The sequence below is a fragment of the Phaeodactylum tricornutum genome, chromosome 3, assembly GCF_000150955.2.
Source record: "Phaeodactylum tricornutum CCAP 1055/1 chromosome 3, complete sequence".
NCBI classification, from domain to species: Eukaryota; Bacillariophyta; class Bacillariophyceae; order Surirellales; family Neidiaceae; genus Phaeodactylum; species Phaeodactylum tricornutum.
This window is the reverse complement of record NC_011671.1, coordinates 466,849-482,061: the sequence shown is the minus strand read 5'-3', so window position 1 is coordinate 482,061 and position 15,213 is coordinate 466,849. Positions and strand designations below refer to the sequence as shown.

The 15,213-nt window shown below is 47.7% G+C and overlaps 5 protein-coding genes across 5 annotated transcripts; 4 read left to right on the top strand and 1 right to left on the bottom strand.

The window, feature by feature from the left end:
• Positions 1-60: 60 nt before the first annotated feature.
• PHATR_43938 (predicted protein) lies at positions 61-1,981 on the top strand (the record flags this gene model as incomplete). The annotated part of the gene is made up of 2 exons (XM_002186319.1): positions 61-494; positions 620-1,981. Exons 1-2 carry the CDS (start codon positions 177-179, stop codon positions 1,979-1,981), a joined length of 1,680 nt encoding a protein of 559 aa, XP_002186355.1. The 5' UTR covers positions 61-176.
• A 270-nt stretch (positions 1,982-2,251) lies between these two features.
• On the bottom strand, positions 2,252-5,251 carry PHATR_43937 (predicted protein; the record flags this gene model as incomplete). The annotated part of the gene is made up of 1 exon (XM_002186032.1): positions 2,252-5,251. The coding sequence occupies one exon, from the start codon at positions 5,249-5,251 to the stop codon at positions 2,252-2,254; it is 3,000 nt and encodes a 999-aa protein (XP_002186068.1).
• A 550-nt stretch (positions 5,252-5,801) lies between these two features.
• PHATR_43936 (predicted protein) lies at positions 5,802-9,563 on the top strand (the record flags this gene model as incomplete). Its single annotated transcript, XM_002186318.1, has 2 exons — positions 5,802-8,731; positions 8,796-9,563. 2 exons carry the CDS (start codon positions 5,802-5,804, stop codon positions 9,535-9,537), a joined length of 3,672 nt encoding a protein of 1,223 aa, XP_002186354.1. The 3' UTR covers positions 9,538-9,563.
• A 1,561-nt stretch (positions 9,564-11,124) lies between these two features.
• Positions 11,125-11,623, top strand: CBP (calcium binding protein; the record flags this gene model as incomplete). Its single annotated transcript, XM_002186317.2, has 2 exons — positions 11,125-11,146; positions 11,247-11,623. 2 exons carry the CDS (start codon positions 11,125-11,127, stop codon positions 11,621-11,623), a joined length of 399 nt encoding a protein of 132 aa, XP_002186353.1.
• Positions 11,624-12,132: 509 nt separating this feature from the next.
• Positions 12,133-15,200, top strand: PHATR_25666 (predicted protein). The gene is made up of 3 exons (XM_002186316.1): positions 12,133-12,958; positions 13,037-14,191; positions 14,401-15,200. The coding sequence occupies exons 1-3, from the start codon at positions 12,176-12,178 to the stop codon at positions 15,118-15,120; spliced, it is 2,658 nt and encodes an 885-aa protein (XP_002186352.1). The 5' UTR covers positions 12,133-12,175; the 3' UTR covers positions 15,121-15,200.
• Positions 15,201-15,213: the final 13 nt, after the last annotated feature.

Genomic DNA, 15,213 nt, shown 5'->3' with positions numbered 1-15,213 from the left:
GACATCGCTCTACCAACAACGACGATTCTCAGCTTTTAAAGCTGTCTACCCACTTCGGCATTGATTTGAAACGCTTCAAGGGTACTCTACCGATACTATTTACCAGGTTGTTTTGACAAAAGCTTTCTCAAGGCTGGATTCAGACTCGGTTGAAGTCCCTTTGATCGAAAGGAACCATGGTGTGGTCAAGGTCACCGTCCCGAGGACGTATATGGTTGGCTACGTTTATGGCCTTGACGTCCATGACGGGAAGTGGCTTTGTTTTACTGACAAACGCGCATACGGGACCTCATCATCATCAGCCTCGAGGAGGTAGCAATACGAGCTTTCGACAAATCTCCGGGCCACCATCGGCAACTTCGACTTCTGTGTCGGCGCCTGCAGACGATGGAGCAGAAGAGATTGCCAACAACATTTGCACCGACGAGACGCCGAGTCGGCCGATTCCACTGCAAGCCACTAACGAGGCCGTTGCGAGCGCCAAGATGCCTAAGGTGTGTTGGAAGCCCCCGATACCTTTTCGTGCTGTACTCACCACCTGCTGTTGTCTTTTGTATGGACTATTTTCGTTCTGTGTCTACCCTCGTCTAACTAACGTATCTTCCTTTCGACTCAACAGAATCAAGGGGCGCTCAAAGTATTGTTTTTGTCCGCCGATACCGGTGGTGGCCACCGCGCCTCGGCCGAATCATTGGCAAAACAGTTCCTCATTCACTATCCGGGCAGTACCTATGACCTACTCGATGTTTGGACGGAAGACGGGGTATATCCGTACAAAACACTCGTGGAATCATACAAACACCTATCAGCACATCCGCAGCAGTGGAAAATGCTCTATCATCTTTCCAACACGAGACCGTGGGAAGTGTTAATGGATTGGCACAGTGCGTTCATGTGCGAAGCCAAAATTAGGGCACGGATCGCCTCCTATAATCCGGACGTAATTGTATCGGTCCACCCCGCTATGCAATACGTACCCATGAAAAGCGTCCGGCATCTCTCTCGAGAGCGAGGCCGTCACATTCCTTTCTTCACTGTCGTGACGGATTTGGGATCTGGTCACTGTACTTGGTTTCAAAAGCATCCTGACAAGATATACATTGCCTCGGAACGTATTCGACGCCTTACCAAACGACGGGGTGGTACCGAGGATTGCAAAATTGTTAGTACAGGTTTGCCCATTCGCCACGACTTTGCTGTTCACTCGAAGGCCATGGGCGATCGCACAACGCCATCGGGACAGGCCTACGTACAAAAGATGAAGCTCGATTTGGGATTGCCGGGCGACAAACCTATGGTGCTACTCATGGGCGGTGGAGAAGGAGTTGGGTCATTGTCAGAAATTGTTGAGCAAGTATATCGATCACTAGTGTCGGAGGGCGTGGACGCAACTATTTGCGTCGTCTGTGGCCGAAACGAAAATTTGCGTCTCAGCTTGGAACAACGAGATTGGGATGCTGTTTTAGAGGCACGTCCCAAGTTCTCCAAACGGAGATTTTTCTCACGTATTCTTTGGCGTCGGCGACGCAGTCGTCGGTTGCAGGAATCATTAGATCGAGCTGAAGCGTATCAACACGACAGACCAGATTTGGTCAACGCGAGAGCCACAGTGGATGTGATAGGCCTCGGCTTTGTTACGCGCATGGCTGAATACATGGTGGCTGCTGATGTCTTGGTCACTAAGGCCGGCCCAGGAAGCATTGCCGAAGCTGCATCGGTTGGCTTGCCTATTATGTTGACGAGCTTCTTGCCAGGACAAGAAGCTGGCAACGTTGACTTCGTCCTCGACGCGGGCTTTGGGGACTACAATGGCGACCCTGTTGAAATTGCCCAAGAACTCACAATATGGCTGAAAGATCGCAAGTTACTAGTCGCTATGAGCAAAAGCGCACAAGGCTCTGGACACCCTACCGCCGCGGAAGACATTGTTCTTGATATTGGTGAGACAACGCGTGCTTGGATGCTTCTCAACAATAAGTGATGAACACCCTCTGGATTGTTACCACATATCGAGTACTTGACAAAGAGCGACCCAAAGTTGTTGTCATTTCTGAAGTATTGAAAAGGTTTTGTATCCTCGAATAGATCCGCCCAGTAGAATAGCTAAGTTGTACCTTAGGTCGCTTGAATCTTATGTTCTTCTTATTTTTATTATAATTATTGTTGTTGACATCTTACAGAGAATCTACTGCGTAAGTATCTTCAAAAACATTTTGGTGATATCCACTTTGTCATATGACGCCGTTCCGTTCTATACGGCGTGCATTACGTTGTAGCCCATCGCGGTATTTCCAAGCATATCATACTCATCCCCAGAACGTGAGATAGACGGGGTGGTAATTTCAGTTGAGAGTGAATTGACGATTTCCATAGGGTTGACTCGGAACGATCCCTTTGTCATTTTGCTACGGCTGCTACGCTTCTTCCCTTTTCGAAATAGTTCGCTGAAAATCCTTGCGCCGCGAAAGACTTTTTTTGTTTTCTTGCTGGATGAAATGGGTGGCAGGTTCTGGGGATACATGGATGGCATGGTGACTCGACCGTGCTGATCCGTAAGGTCGACCATACCCAGTGGCTGTGGCATTGTCGTGGATAGCCTACCGGTATTTTGAACGTAAGACCCGTTTTCACTCTGCATTGGTATGTTCTCTTCTGCCTTGTCAAAAATGTGTTCTGTGTCTTGACCGAAGGTCACGCGCTTCTCGTGCGACGGTATCTTCAGAATGCCCCGTACTTGCTGGGAGGGCGACTGGTTCGATATAGGCGGGCGTAACAGTTGGGCCTCTTCGTTGGATTTTTCCGTCGCGCTCTCCATGGTGAAGCTTCCCCGCAGACGCTCCCAAGCTAATCGTGTTCTTTCCTCCCAAGTAGTTTCAATAGGTTTCTCTCCCTCAAACTTTTCAAAAGAGCCAGTGGTCTGGACTGGAGGATCTTGGCTGGGGTTGGTTTGATCCACATTCTCAACTGGACGGAAAGGCAACGGTGGTTCTTGGTAGGAAGATTGATGGCTTGGACTTCGAGCGGGTACATCAACTTTTCGGAATATGGCCGAATTTTGCGGATTCGATGACCCTAAAGTCTTTAAGTGCTGCGTAGGATTACGTACTCGAATCAAGCGCTCTACGCTTCGCATTTCGTTGCGTTGTTCCCTATCGAGCTTCTTCAGAGCTTTTTGCTCCACCCTTGTTATTTTCCGTTTGTCTTTGAAAGGTTGCTCTAAGGAAATGCGTTGATCGTGGGGAGAATAATGACGCCCGGTCGATGGTATACCTCCGCGGTAATCTGCAAGAGGCTGGCATTCATGTATCAATGTCATCTGCGACGGCGTTTTCGCAGAATGAAATGACCCGTCGCCAAAACTCTTACGATGAGCGGTGATGTAACTCATTCTCTCCATTTGATCGTCAAGACAGTCTGGTACATCGTGACGGGAGGACTGGGCGAGAGTGGCCACCCTTATGTCTTCATCGAAGCCCTGACGGTGAGCTGCAATGAAACTCATTCGCTCTGTTCGATCATCTACTGCATCCACAAGCTGTTTGTGGGTTGCATGAAGAGAATGACTGTTGCCATTGCTGCCGCTAACAGAACGATTCAAAGGATGTGCTGGATGAAAGCGAGAATCATGGATTAACTGCGGTTGCGCCAAAGCATTGCGTTGCTGTTGTATGATTGGCGGTTGTTGTTGGTCCACATGTTCCCTCGAAATCAAATTTGGAGGAATAGATGCAGATTTCTGTTGTTGCCTTTTGAGAAGAAGTTCTTCACGGGATGGGTTTGCTGGAGAAGGCTGATAAGGGTTTTTTCCCATCGGAAGAGGCTGTTGCAATCCCGTTTGATTTAGTCCTTGCCTGTGAGCCACAATGGCACTTTTGCGCTCACAGTCGGTTTTATCTTGAAGCGCGTTCAAGACAACTAAAGAATTTCCGGGCAACGAGGGCGACTTGGATCTCTTTCGTCGTTTCAGAAAACCGCGTCTGGGTTTCTCTTTCTTGTCGAGACTATCACTGCGGCCTCGCCCCCGGCTAGGAGACGGGTCGCGCTTTGCTGCTTCCAATTTTGGAACGGTATAAAGGGCAGCGGCGTTACTAGTGGGTTGACACGCAGCGGGCCTATGAGGGAGCTGACTCGAAATTTCCGTTTTCAAAAGTGGAGCGACTGGTACAATGTCGTCCCAGTCGTTGTTTTCTTCGCATGTGGATGCTTGCGAAGCTCTTAGTTTCGAATCCTTAAGCAAGAAGGAAGCCTTTTCAGCCTTTCTATTGTCTTCTGCCCGCTGCCGTTCAATTGGATCGAGAACTGCCTGCTCTTCAGAAACTGCTTCTCTATGCTTGCTGCCGTTACGTTTCCAACGAGGAAGTATACGGCGAAACAGTGACGAGGATGCGTTGGAAGTAGTCTCCCAGTCGGCCTCGTGTAATGTTGATCCATTTACGTTGTTCTTTGTTGGGGACGACTTGGTTTCGGTGGGCGGACTGGAGGCGGGGGTGGGAAGAGATTTGCGCCCGCGAGTCTTGAATGTTGCCCTTCCTTGAATTTCATAGTTGTTTTCTTCAAGAAGAAGAGAGTTGTCTTCATCGTCTTCGGAGTAGTCGTACGGTTGCGAAGGCCTACGATACGGCTTGGAAGCGCACATCTCACGCAATTCCTCTTCGTCTTCGCCACAATTGATACCAATACCACAAAGCTCGGGAATAAATCGCTCCCTCCTGGATGGAAGCGGAGGGAGAGGGGGGAGCGTAGGGATCGGGGTCCCGGGAACGGATGCAATCGGGTTCCCGTCGTCATCAAAGACTACATTCTTGTGGAGACAAGAAGGACGAAACGGCGCGCCACTTTCAGTACTGTCGACTTGCTGCAAATCGTAGTCGTACTTGGCAAAGTAATCGCGGGTAACTCCCTTGTGTTCAGGGTCGACGCATCCGGCTTCGATGCCAGCGTCGACGCAGTGTGAACCGACGTTGCAGTGAATCGCTCTGGGAGACCCGTTGTCTTGCGATTCTTTGATACTGTCGGACCAACGCACTTCTTTTTTAGAGCGGACACTTTGCTGGCGGAAATCACGAGGAGGGAGGAGGATGGACCTGGTCAGGCCCGAATCACTTCGATCTCGCCGAGACTGGTCGGGAGGCTCGTAATGGCAGAAGAGCCCGTTCAGCATTTCTTCCGCCACGTTCTCGAGGGTTGGGTTACCCACCCTTTGGCGTGGCGAGCCGCTGTGACATCTGTTAGGCTCAATATACAAAGCCATGCTGTGGAGGTGCAAAATAATGTAGACAAACTTTGCGACTCAACGAGGGTGGTTGTATCGAAATAGAAACTGAACTGGACTCTACTCACACTCGTGGTGTCAGCGAGTGGTTTCTTCCGAAAATGTGGTTGTTTGGCGAAGCGAAGTTGGCCTGGCGCTTCGATGGGTCCTGGACTCTATGATATTTCTATATTTGAACTAGAGATCATTATCATGAAAAATAAATATATAGAATTGTTGGTATAAGGCTTGATAAGTACGGCTACGCAGGAAAGCCAGCGAAATATAGACATTTCGCGCATGCTAGACTTGTGAACGCGCGCGCCGCTTTCCCTCCGTTGCGTTCGGTCCGAAAATCGGAAAACCGATGGAGCACCGTAGCGGCGCTGGTCGGTTCTATGCCACCATGGGGACGATACGGAAAGAATCGTTGACCTAGGCAGCATTCGAGAGGGAGTGTGGTGTCTCCTAAAAACAATAGCCAAGTACAAGTACAGACAGAAAGTCCTCCTGTCGTTGTTGGGCTAGCAGCGACTGCCGGGAACAGACTATGGCTGGTAGTACATCGATCATGCCGTCTCCGCCGCGCAATCCTCCTACAAAAACGCAGCAACTTTGGCGCTGTGATGTCTGCCACACCGCCTCTTTCGCATCCTTTCAAGAAGCTTGCATTCATGAAGACCTCTGCCGTGAGGAACAAACGCGCGAGGGGGAAGAACATCAAAATCATGAACCCCCCACGCACGCCAACCCGAAACGCCACCCCTTCTTCGGCGGTGTACCGAAGCCTCGCGGGGCTAGCACTACGCCTGCTTTCGTCACAGCCCACAAAATGAAAAGGAAACCCAGCAAAGCAAATTTGTCGTTACCTCACAAAGTTGTTGAGCGGGCAGCAAGAAAAGACGTTAGCTTGACTACAGAAGTGACACCCGTTCGCCATTCCACACCCAACCCCCGCACCTCCTCTCTCGATGACGGCATCGGGAAGCGTAGCCATCCACCACTTGACGCGGATATGGATTCCGTCGGTCAGATCTACGATGTCAAGGATTATGATACGCACGTACCTACTTCCAAATCTCGCGCTAAAAAGACTTGCAAGCACAAAACGGAATGTAGACTTTCACCATTGGTGTTTGGTAAGACTAAAGAAGACTCGAAGATATTGATGGCGGAACAGCGTCAGGCAGAATTTCAAGCCAAGCGGCGTCTCAAAACTCTAAAGGATCGGGAACGCCAGCTAAAACGTCAACGTGCAGCCGATGACGCCACCGGGTCGACCGCGTCCTCCCATGATCCGACAGCCAAGCAATACACAAACGAACGACATCCTTGTAACCAACAAAAGAATGTAGTTGCTCACGCGGCACGCTTTCCTACACCGTCGCACGTGATTCCAGCGGACAGGAAGAACTCGCAATCTGCTTCTGATTCGAAAGCTCCTTATTCTTGGTTGTCGCTGGATGCGCTGAAACAAACACGTGCGGCAATTTCTCAGCTTCAGTATGCCGGATGCGATAGAAACATGAGTGAAAATTTTGTGCAGACAAAGCATTCGGAAAATGAAGCCAAACTTCGGCTGTTACCGGTAGATGGAAACTCTTTTGCTGGAAACTTCAGGCCAAAAGATCCAATTAAGCTTACTTTACAAGCACATCTCGTCCCACCCCTTGAGCCTGCCAGCAACACGGACACATCTCTATGGAGCGACAGGTACGGTATTCGAAGGTTACCGGAAGATTTGTGTGGCGCCAGTATTGAAAATGCTGCTCTGGATCTGGCGAAGTTCGTCCAGGAGTGGAAACTGGAACGCCAAAAAGCTCACGAATGTCGCGCCGAAAACCAGCGTCGTTTCCAAAAGAATGTATCTCGTGCCAACAAAGTTGTTTACAAGGACGACCGCGATCTTTGGGAGGATTCAGATGAAGAAGGACCGTCCTTACCGAGTTTGTGTTTGATAACGGGACCAGTTGGAAGCGGTAAAACGAGCTTGGTACATGCTGTTGCTCAGCAACACGGCTGTCCCATTTTGGAGATTAACACAACCGAAAGGAGAGGAGCGTCTGCCTTACGCAAAACCATTGAAGAGGCAACACAAAGCCACTCCACCATGGACTTGCTGCACACACACCAAGCCAATGTCTTTGCCACTGCGAAAAAGGGGCCAAATACCGATTGCAATGACAAGTCTGTCAACTCCATGATGAGGGGATCTACCCTGACGGTAATTCTTATAGACGAGGTCGACTTGCTGTTCGAGGCTCAAGGTGACAATGGATTTTGGTCAGCTTTATGTGATTTACAAAAACGGAGCAAGTGCCCTATCATTCTGACTTCCAATCGATTTCCGGATTGTCTCAATTCTCCTTCGTTTCGCTTCCATCATATTGTCGTAGATATGCCCCATCCTCGGGAATGCATGTCCAAACTACGCCGAATTCTCGAAAATGAACGTTTCTCGCTGTGCCGCAATACGTCGGACAGCAGCTTGGAGAAGATGCTTTTAGAGCTTGCTGAGCTCTGTCGATCAGATATGCGACGTATGTGTCTAGAACTGCAGCTATTTGCCTCCTCAGATGCTTCCTCCTTTCTCGAGGCGGCTACTGCCATCTCTATCGAGCCAGAGGAAACCTCATTTGCGTCCCTTTCTTCGCGCAGCCCCAAAATCGATGCTATTCAACCTAGTTGTGTTCCTTCTGATACTTTTTCATTCGTAACTGTGACAGGCAAAAACTTTTTATCTCTTGTTGCGTCTCCTTCGTTGGGCAATGGAGGCTTTCCAGTTGGCGTGAAAGTTGGCGACCAGGTGTGCTTTTCCTCGCGAATTATGAACGATTCTACTATCCTATCGGTTGTCCCACCATGTCGTCTACCACTATGTGTAGGCTCTTGCGGAATGGTGGAAGGCTGCAACAACCGGAGTCTTGAAAGTCGCTATGCTCCGGTTGTAGTCTATAGTCTTGCTGAACTTGGCTGTATATCAACCACTTTCGGCCACCTCATTGTCGATGAACTCACATTGGGGACAATATCTTCTCTGCATACAATTTGCAATCTTGAATATTGTTTACCAACTCCAATGAAAACAGAGCAAAATGAAGACGAAGGGGGCGGCCTGGAAGACGAGCAACATAATATTACATCCATCGAGAATGTACCTTCGAGCTTGGATTGCTTGATGCTTCCGAATACATTACCTAGAGTCTTTGAGGAGTCAAAGCTTCCGGCAAGGCTTTTGAAAGAGGGCCTAGACGCTTGGAATTTGAAATACGAGTTGTCGAGAGCAGTTGAAAATTACAGACCTGTTTTACCGGCGTTAGAAATGGAAGAAGCCTCGTTTGATGCAGAAATTAATAGTGATTCAAGACTGTTGGAGGACCTTGGAAGCTTGAGCACTCCCTTTTTGTCTGGTGCAGTTCGTGGCTTTGGTTTTGACCTAACCGAAGCATTCCCAAAGTACAACAACGAAAAAAGCAAGCCGTACGTAGAATATCGACCGATTGTTGCTCCATTGTCCATAAATCTCATTCGGAATTTTTTTCAGGCCACCCGAAGACCGACTCTTTTCACTAGGTTGGAAGGAAGATGCGTACTTTTTTGGAGGTAGCGAGAGCTACGTGATCCTGCCGTCGCGGGTCGAAAAGCGACGACTCTTACATTATTCTCTATGCTCAGAGGAAGGAGTTGGTTTGCTTACTGGTTTCTCAGCTCATCACGAAGACGAACACAGCGCTGCAGGTACCGGCGTGGATGTTTTCATCTCGGAACAGGAGAACATTGTTTTATTTGACCAAACACAAGCATCCTTTCTTGCCCTTCCGAGTCTCCTCAGGACTCGAATGAGAACCCAGTTGTTCAAAGACAAAGAAAGCCATCAGTGTCTCTATGAGCGAAAACGGAAAGCGTATTTTGATTTGACAATCGATCGTCTTGTGAAAACTGTTTTTACAAAAAATGCTGGTAGATTTCTTTTCTCACGGAATCTGACCGGCGCTATGGTTGACGGCATACAGGACTCAGCACTTGTCCTAGACTATCTGCCAACGCTGAGATGCATTGCTCTGTACGAAAATGAAGTCAACTATGCTCATGAAACGGATTGTTACAGACAGACAACCACGTCCCATGGTATCTCCCGGCATACTAGGCGTTCCAAAAAAAGGGACATGCGGAATCATTTGGAGTTGTTAGCGACGGAATCCGATAGCAACTTCAAGGGGCTGACTCCAAAACAGCTCAGCGACTTTTTGGTTGCAAGTACGTTAAACTTTTGGCCGGCGCCGTAGGTTAATCTTGCCAAATTTTAGGCCTTGTTGGCAAAAAATAGCGATAACTCATATTTTGGCTTGACAGTACTCATGTGTGGGCTCTCATGGCCAGTCTACACGCTGCGACGAGAAGAGCATGAGCGAATTTCTGGTTGGAGACTTTGAGAATCGCTTGGTGCCTTTCCGTTTTTACTGTTAGTTTGGGGAAGAATCAAGAAAGGCGCGGGTGTCTAAAGGAAAAAATATCCAAACCATATCAACATCTCTTTCTGATAGCTGATGTTGACACTAGCTAGAAATAGTCAGTTCGCCAAAGTTACTTTGCAGTCAGTCAGGTCAAGTCGAAAAGATTTCGTTGTCCAAATCACAACGCAAACTACAGACAGTGTTTGATATAAAGCCGGAAGGAAAGCCTCGGTGACTAACAGTAAAATGCCGGCGCATTATTCTGAAATTCGTCCAATACATTTTAAGTCCAGCCAAGAAAGCATGCAAATCTGTTAGAATATGGGACTGTAAGCTATGAAACAACGCTGGATATCTTCGTATTCCGCTCTACCTACTAGCTAGAGCAGTAATTAGCACCAGGAGAAGAGGGCATGTTAACCCACACCCTACCTATGAAATATTAAACGTGAACTTACATGAAGGCATGTGTTCTTCTCAAGCATTCTGAGGAGCAAAATTACCGTTTTTGGTCTTTTGAGCCTAAGAAATCCAGGCTATTCCTATGTATTTCCGTCTGATCACAGGAACGAGGCGCACATTTCAATTGTGACAAAGTGGATAAGAGTGCTTGACTCTGAATCACAGCTATCCAGCAAGCTTCTTAAGGGCAAAACACCACCAAGGCCGATGGGAGCGGTCTTCCTTTCCGAAGTTGCTCACCTTGAATACGTTCGTATCCTAGCGAGGAAGAATGGTGTGGAGTAACATTATTCCCAACGATCCCGAGGTCGTTTCCCGGAGCAATATATAGGGCAGCTTTTCAACCGATTTTTTGCTTTTTTTTCCGTAGCATAAAGTCATATAATAATCTAAAAGAACCTGGGTACCAGTAAAGTTTCCAGCTTTTCTTTCTTAAAGAAAATCCACTATTTAAGATGAGCAGGGGTGAAAATTACACCCTATGAAAAGCCTTATGACCGCATGATACTTAGAAACAAATTAATTTTCCTAACTGTAAATAGTGTAAATTTTACCCCTGCTCATCCCAAATAGTGGATTTTCTCTTTTTCTCACAGAAAGGTCATAGTCTCCTGAATCGGGTCATTCGCAGTCACTCTCAGTCAACCTGACGATTGAATCTGACAGAAGCACATGTACCAAACTTGCTGCTGTTCCCTTGAAAAATGAACCTGTAATGACAGCCAAATGCCAGACACATACACTGGAGGGGTTTCAATTGACTGAGAGAATTTGGAGTAAATGCCAAGGTTTTGGGAAGCTTGACTTGTTGATAGTTCCAGCTTGTTAGAGCCATCACAACATTCCTTTGACTCTAGAAAGTGAATGTTCTTTAGGCGATCTAAGTAAAGCACGATGGCCATGTTGACGCGAGAGCTCACGAAAGAAGAGATTGCAGAATTCAAGGAGGCTTTTGACATGTTCGATATGGATGGCGGAGGTGAGTGATACCTCCCTCGATCTTGACATAGGTTTTTCTACGACGATTTTCTCTTACTTGACTCTTTCTTTTGTTTCGCTTTGTTGCTAATTTAAAAAAGGAACAATTGAAAGTCACGAGCTGCGGCATGTTATGACTAAGCTTGGCGAACAGCCGAACGACGAAGAGCTTGAAGATATTGTCAAGGCTGTTGATTTGAACGGAGATGGAGCAATAGATTTCGAAGAATTTATCTCTATGATGCGACTAAGAATGGACGAGCGTAATCAAGATCCAGAAGAGGATCTTAGAGAGGCCTTCAATATGTTTGATGCCGATGGTAGTGGGTTCATTGACCGCAACGAAGTTCGCATGCTGATGAAGAAGCTAGCCCAGACTTTGACCGACGATGAAATTGATGCAATCATGGAAATTGTAGACGTTGATGGTGATGGAGAAATCTCCTTTGAGGAGTTCAAAAATATGATGCTATCTTGACGGGGGAATTGGGATGAAGGCGCCGAAGATGTCGTGATTATCGTGAACAATAGTTTACATCAAAGGACGCAACGCATACGGCGGGGAAACTGTCCGACTTCTTATGTCTATGACCTTTGTTTTGTACGAAGCCCTCTTTTAGAACTAACTCACTTGCTAGGCAAGAACATATTGTGAGTTTTAAGTACAGCCAAAATGTTAAGCCAAACCTCGAACTAGTAGCGTCGCTAAAAAATCATGATGTGTGCATTAAAATGCCTTTTGCTTTCTTTCGGACAACAAGTAGTGTGGATTGGGTGTGCTCAAAATATGAAAGGAAGGCGGGTGCCTTTCTCTTCATCTAATTGCCATTGTCTGACCGGCGTCAGACTGAGATCCTTTGAAAAACGCGGTATGAGGTATGAGCCTGCCCATAATAGGTTATGCATCTAACTGCGACGTCCAAGAAAAATCGTACAGCCTTCGTTTGCCATTCCTTTGCTTTGAGCAGTCTCATTTCCTCAACTGGACGATGATCTTGCTGATGAAATGCCTTGAGCATTACTTTTCGGCATGAAATTTAACTACAAACTGAAACGTCTCTGTGGCGCATACTACGGCCATCCTTTGACTAACGAAACTACTGGAGGGACACGATGGAGTGGATCCAACGTTGTCTACGATTCCAGTGGTGACCTCCTTATATCCTCTGTTTCCAACCGCATCCAAGTTTTGGATTTGAGGACACACACAGTCCGTACATTGCCTGTCGAATCCCGATCGAATGTTCGCTGTCTCGCCCTTTCACCCGACGATGCTATTTTGATCGTCGTTGATGTCAAGAACTACGCACTCATTGTCAACTTTCGAAGAGGGATTGTTCTCCACCGATTTCAGTTCAAACGTAAGGTAAGGCAAGTTCTGTTCAGCCCAGATGGAAACTATATCGCAGTTACACACGGCAAACAGATTCAAGTTTGGTGCGCACCGTCGCAACTTCAAAAAGAGTTTGCCCCCCTTGTACTGCACCGCACATACACTGGACAGGCCGATGACGTTATGTGCCTGAGCTGGTCCTCAGATTGCTCCGTGATAGCAGCTGGTAGCAGGGACTGCTCCGTTCGAATTTGGAGCTTGCACACAACGCGAAATTTCGAACCCGTGACACTCTCTGGACACAAACGCGCGATAGTAGGCGTATACTTGATAGGGAACCATAGCGGCCGGGTGGAAACCTGTTACAGTGTGAGCGAAGACGGAACGCTTGTATCGTGGGAATGCAAATTGAAGGAAGGGGAATGGGATGTTGATCACCAGAATCGAGAAACACCCCCGGAGGATTCAACGGACGATGCAGTCGATTTTTTCACAGGCGCATTTCCTAGGCGGGCGTCGGAACGTACTGGGAAGTCTCAGGCTCATGATTTAGTACAGTCTTTTTGGTCTGTCAAGTCGAGACATTATTTCCACCAAGATGGTGCAGATGTTAGCTCTGTCACATACTGTGAACGTGGTCAGCTACTGGCGGTCGGATTTTCTTCGGGTCTCTTCGGGCTTTACGAAATGCCTTCCGTTTCCAATATTCATACCCTTTCTGTTGGAAACAACCAACTAGTAAAAACGTGTGTCCTTAACAAGACCGGCGACTGGCTCGCTTTAGCCTGCCCTCATTCACAGCAATTGTTCGTTTGGGAATGGCGTTCCGAGACATACGTCTTGAAACAGCGAGGTCATGCGTACGGCATGCGATGCATGGCCTACTCGCCAGATGGTGTAATTGTTTGTACGGGAGGCGACGATGGCAAGCTTAAGCTATGGAATGCTACATCTGGATTTTGTTATGTGACAATGGAGAAAAGTCATACAGCCCCGATAACGGCCGTCGCATTTGCCAATGCTAGCGTTGTTCTGTCCTCCAGTTTGGATGGCACCGTTCGAGCCCATGATCTCTATCGATACCGCACTTTCAAGACTTTTACCACACCAACTCCCGTACAGTTCTTGAGTCTCGCAGTAGATCCAAGCGGTGAGATTGTAACTGCGGGTAGTACAGATCCTTTTCATATTTATGCTTGGAATCTCCAAACCGGTAAGCTTCTCGATATATTGACTGGTCATAGGGGACCGGTCTCGGATTTGTCTTTTCAAGGGAATGGCGGTATTCTAGTTAGCGGTTCTTGGGATGGTACTGTGAAACTCTGGGATCTTTACAAGGGGAATGTTCCAACTGAAAGTTTGCAACACACGGCAGATGTGGTATGCGTGACCTTTCGGCCGGACAGTAGAGAAGTGTGCACGGGTACAATGGGCGGTATTCTAAGTTTTTGGGATGTCGACAGTGCCAAGTTAAAATTTGAAATCGACGGTCGGAGAGACATAGCTGGTGGTCGTAAGATTAATGACCGAATGACAGCCGACAACAACGCTTCTTCTCGATATTTCACATCTGTTTGTTACTCAGCAGACGGATCCTGCATCCTTGCCGGGGGCAACTCCAAATATGTCTGCATCTACGAGGTCTCGCAGCAAATGCTATTGAAAAAATTTCAAGTCACTTTTAATCGAAGTTTGGACGGAGTTTTGGACGAGGTACGTTCAATGATCTCGGCCATAGTCAGCCTTGGCTCTTTAACGCTATGATGATGAACTTCCCATAAACATTCGCAGTATGCAGCTGACGGGTTAGACCCATTTGGAGCTTTTAACTTCCTTGGATGTCTGAGCGTTGATTTTGCTCGTTGTCTCTGAACATGTTCGTTATGCAAATCTAACATATCCCTTTGGTACTGTCCTTGCAGCTCAACTCCAAAAATCTGGGTCCCGGAGGACCGATTGATGATCACGCCGATTCGGGGGATGATACGATGTACAATGCCTTGCAATTGCCGGGTGCTCGTCGAGGTGACGATGGCTCGCGTAGTTCTAGGGTAGAAGTACTGACGCTACAAGTCGCGTTTTCATCTACTGGCCGAGAATGGGCCACTATTTCGGGAGAGGGGCTTCATGTCTACTCGTTGGACGAAGATATGATATTTGACCCGATCTCTCTCACCGAAACCATCACCCCCGCTGCGGTGGAATCTAAGCTAAGCACGGGAGACTACATCATGGCGCTGCGTATGGCCCTTCATTTGAATGAGTTTGCCCTTGTAAAGAACGTGCTAGAGTCGACACCGTTTGACTCGATTGCTCATGTTGTTCGATCCATCGGTCCTGAACATTTGGAACGAGTCCTGCAATATGTGGCAAAAGTGATGGCGGACTCTCCGCACATTGAGTTCTATCTGCATTGGTGCCTGGAACTGCTACGTACACACGGGATTCACATGGATAGGAATCGTGGCAATTTTATGCGAGCCTTCCGTGCAACGCACAAGTGTGTTCAAACGAAATATGACGAACTCCGGGCCATATGCCAAGAAAACAAGTATAATCTCGACTTCCTTCAAGATCACGCTCGTCTACTTCTCACTCATGAGGAAAGTGAGAAGATGAAGGTGGAAGACTATCGGGAGTAACTAGTGCTGTTGCCGATTGTTTGTTCTGGGCACTCCGTTAATGTAAAGCAGATATAATACCGAGAATTTTGTTTACAGTTAAAAAAGGGGCTA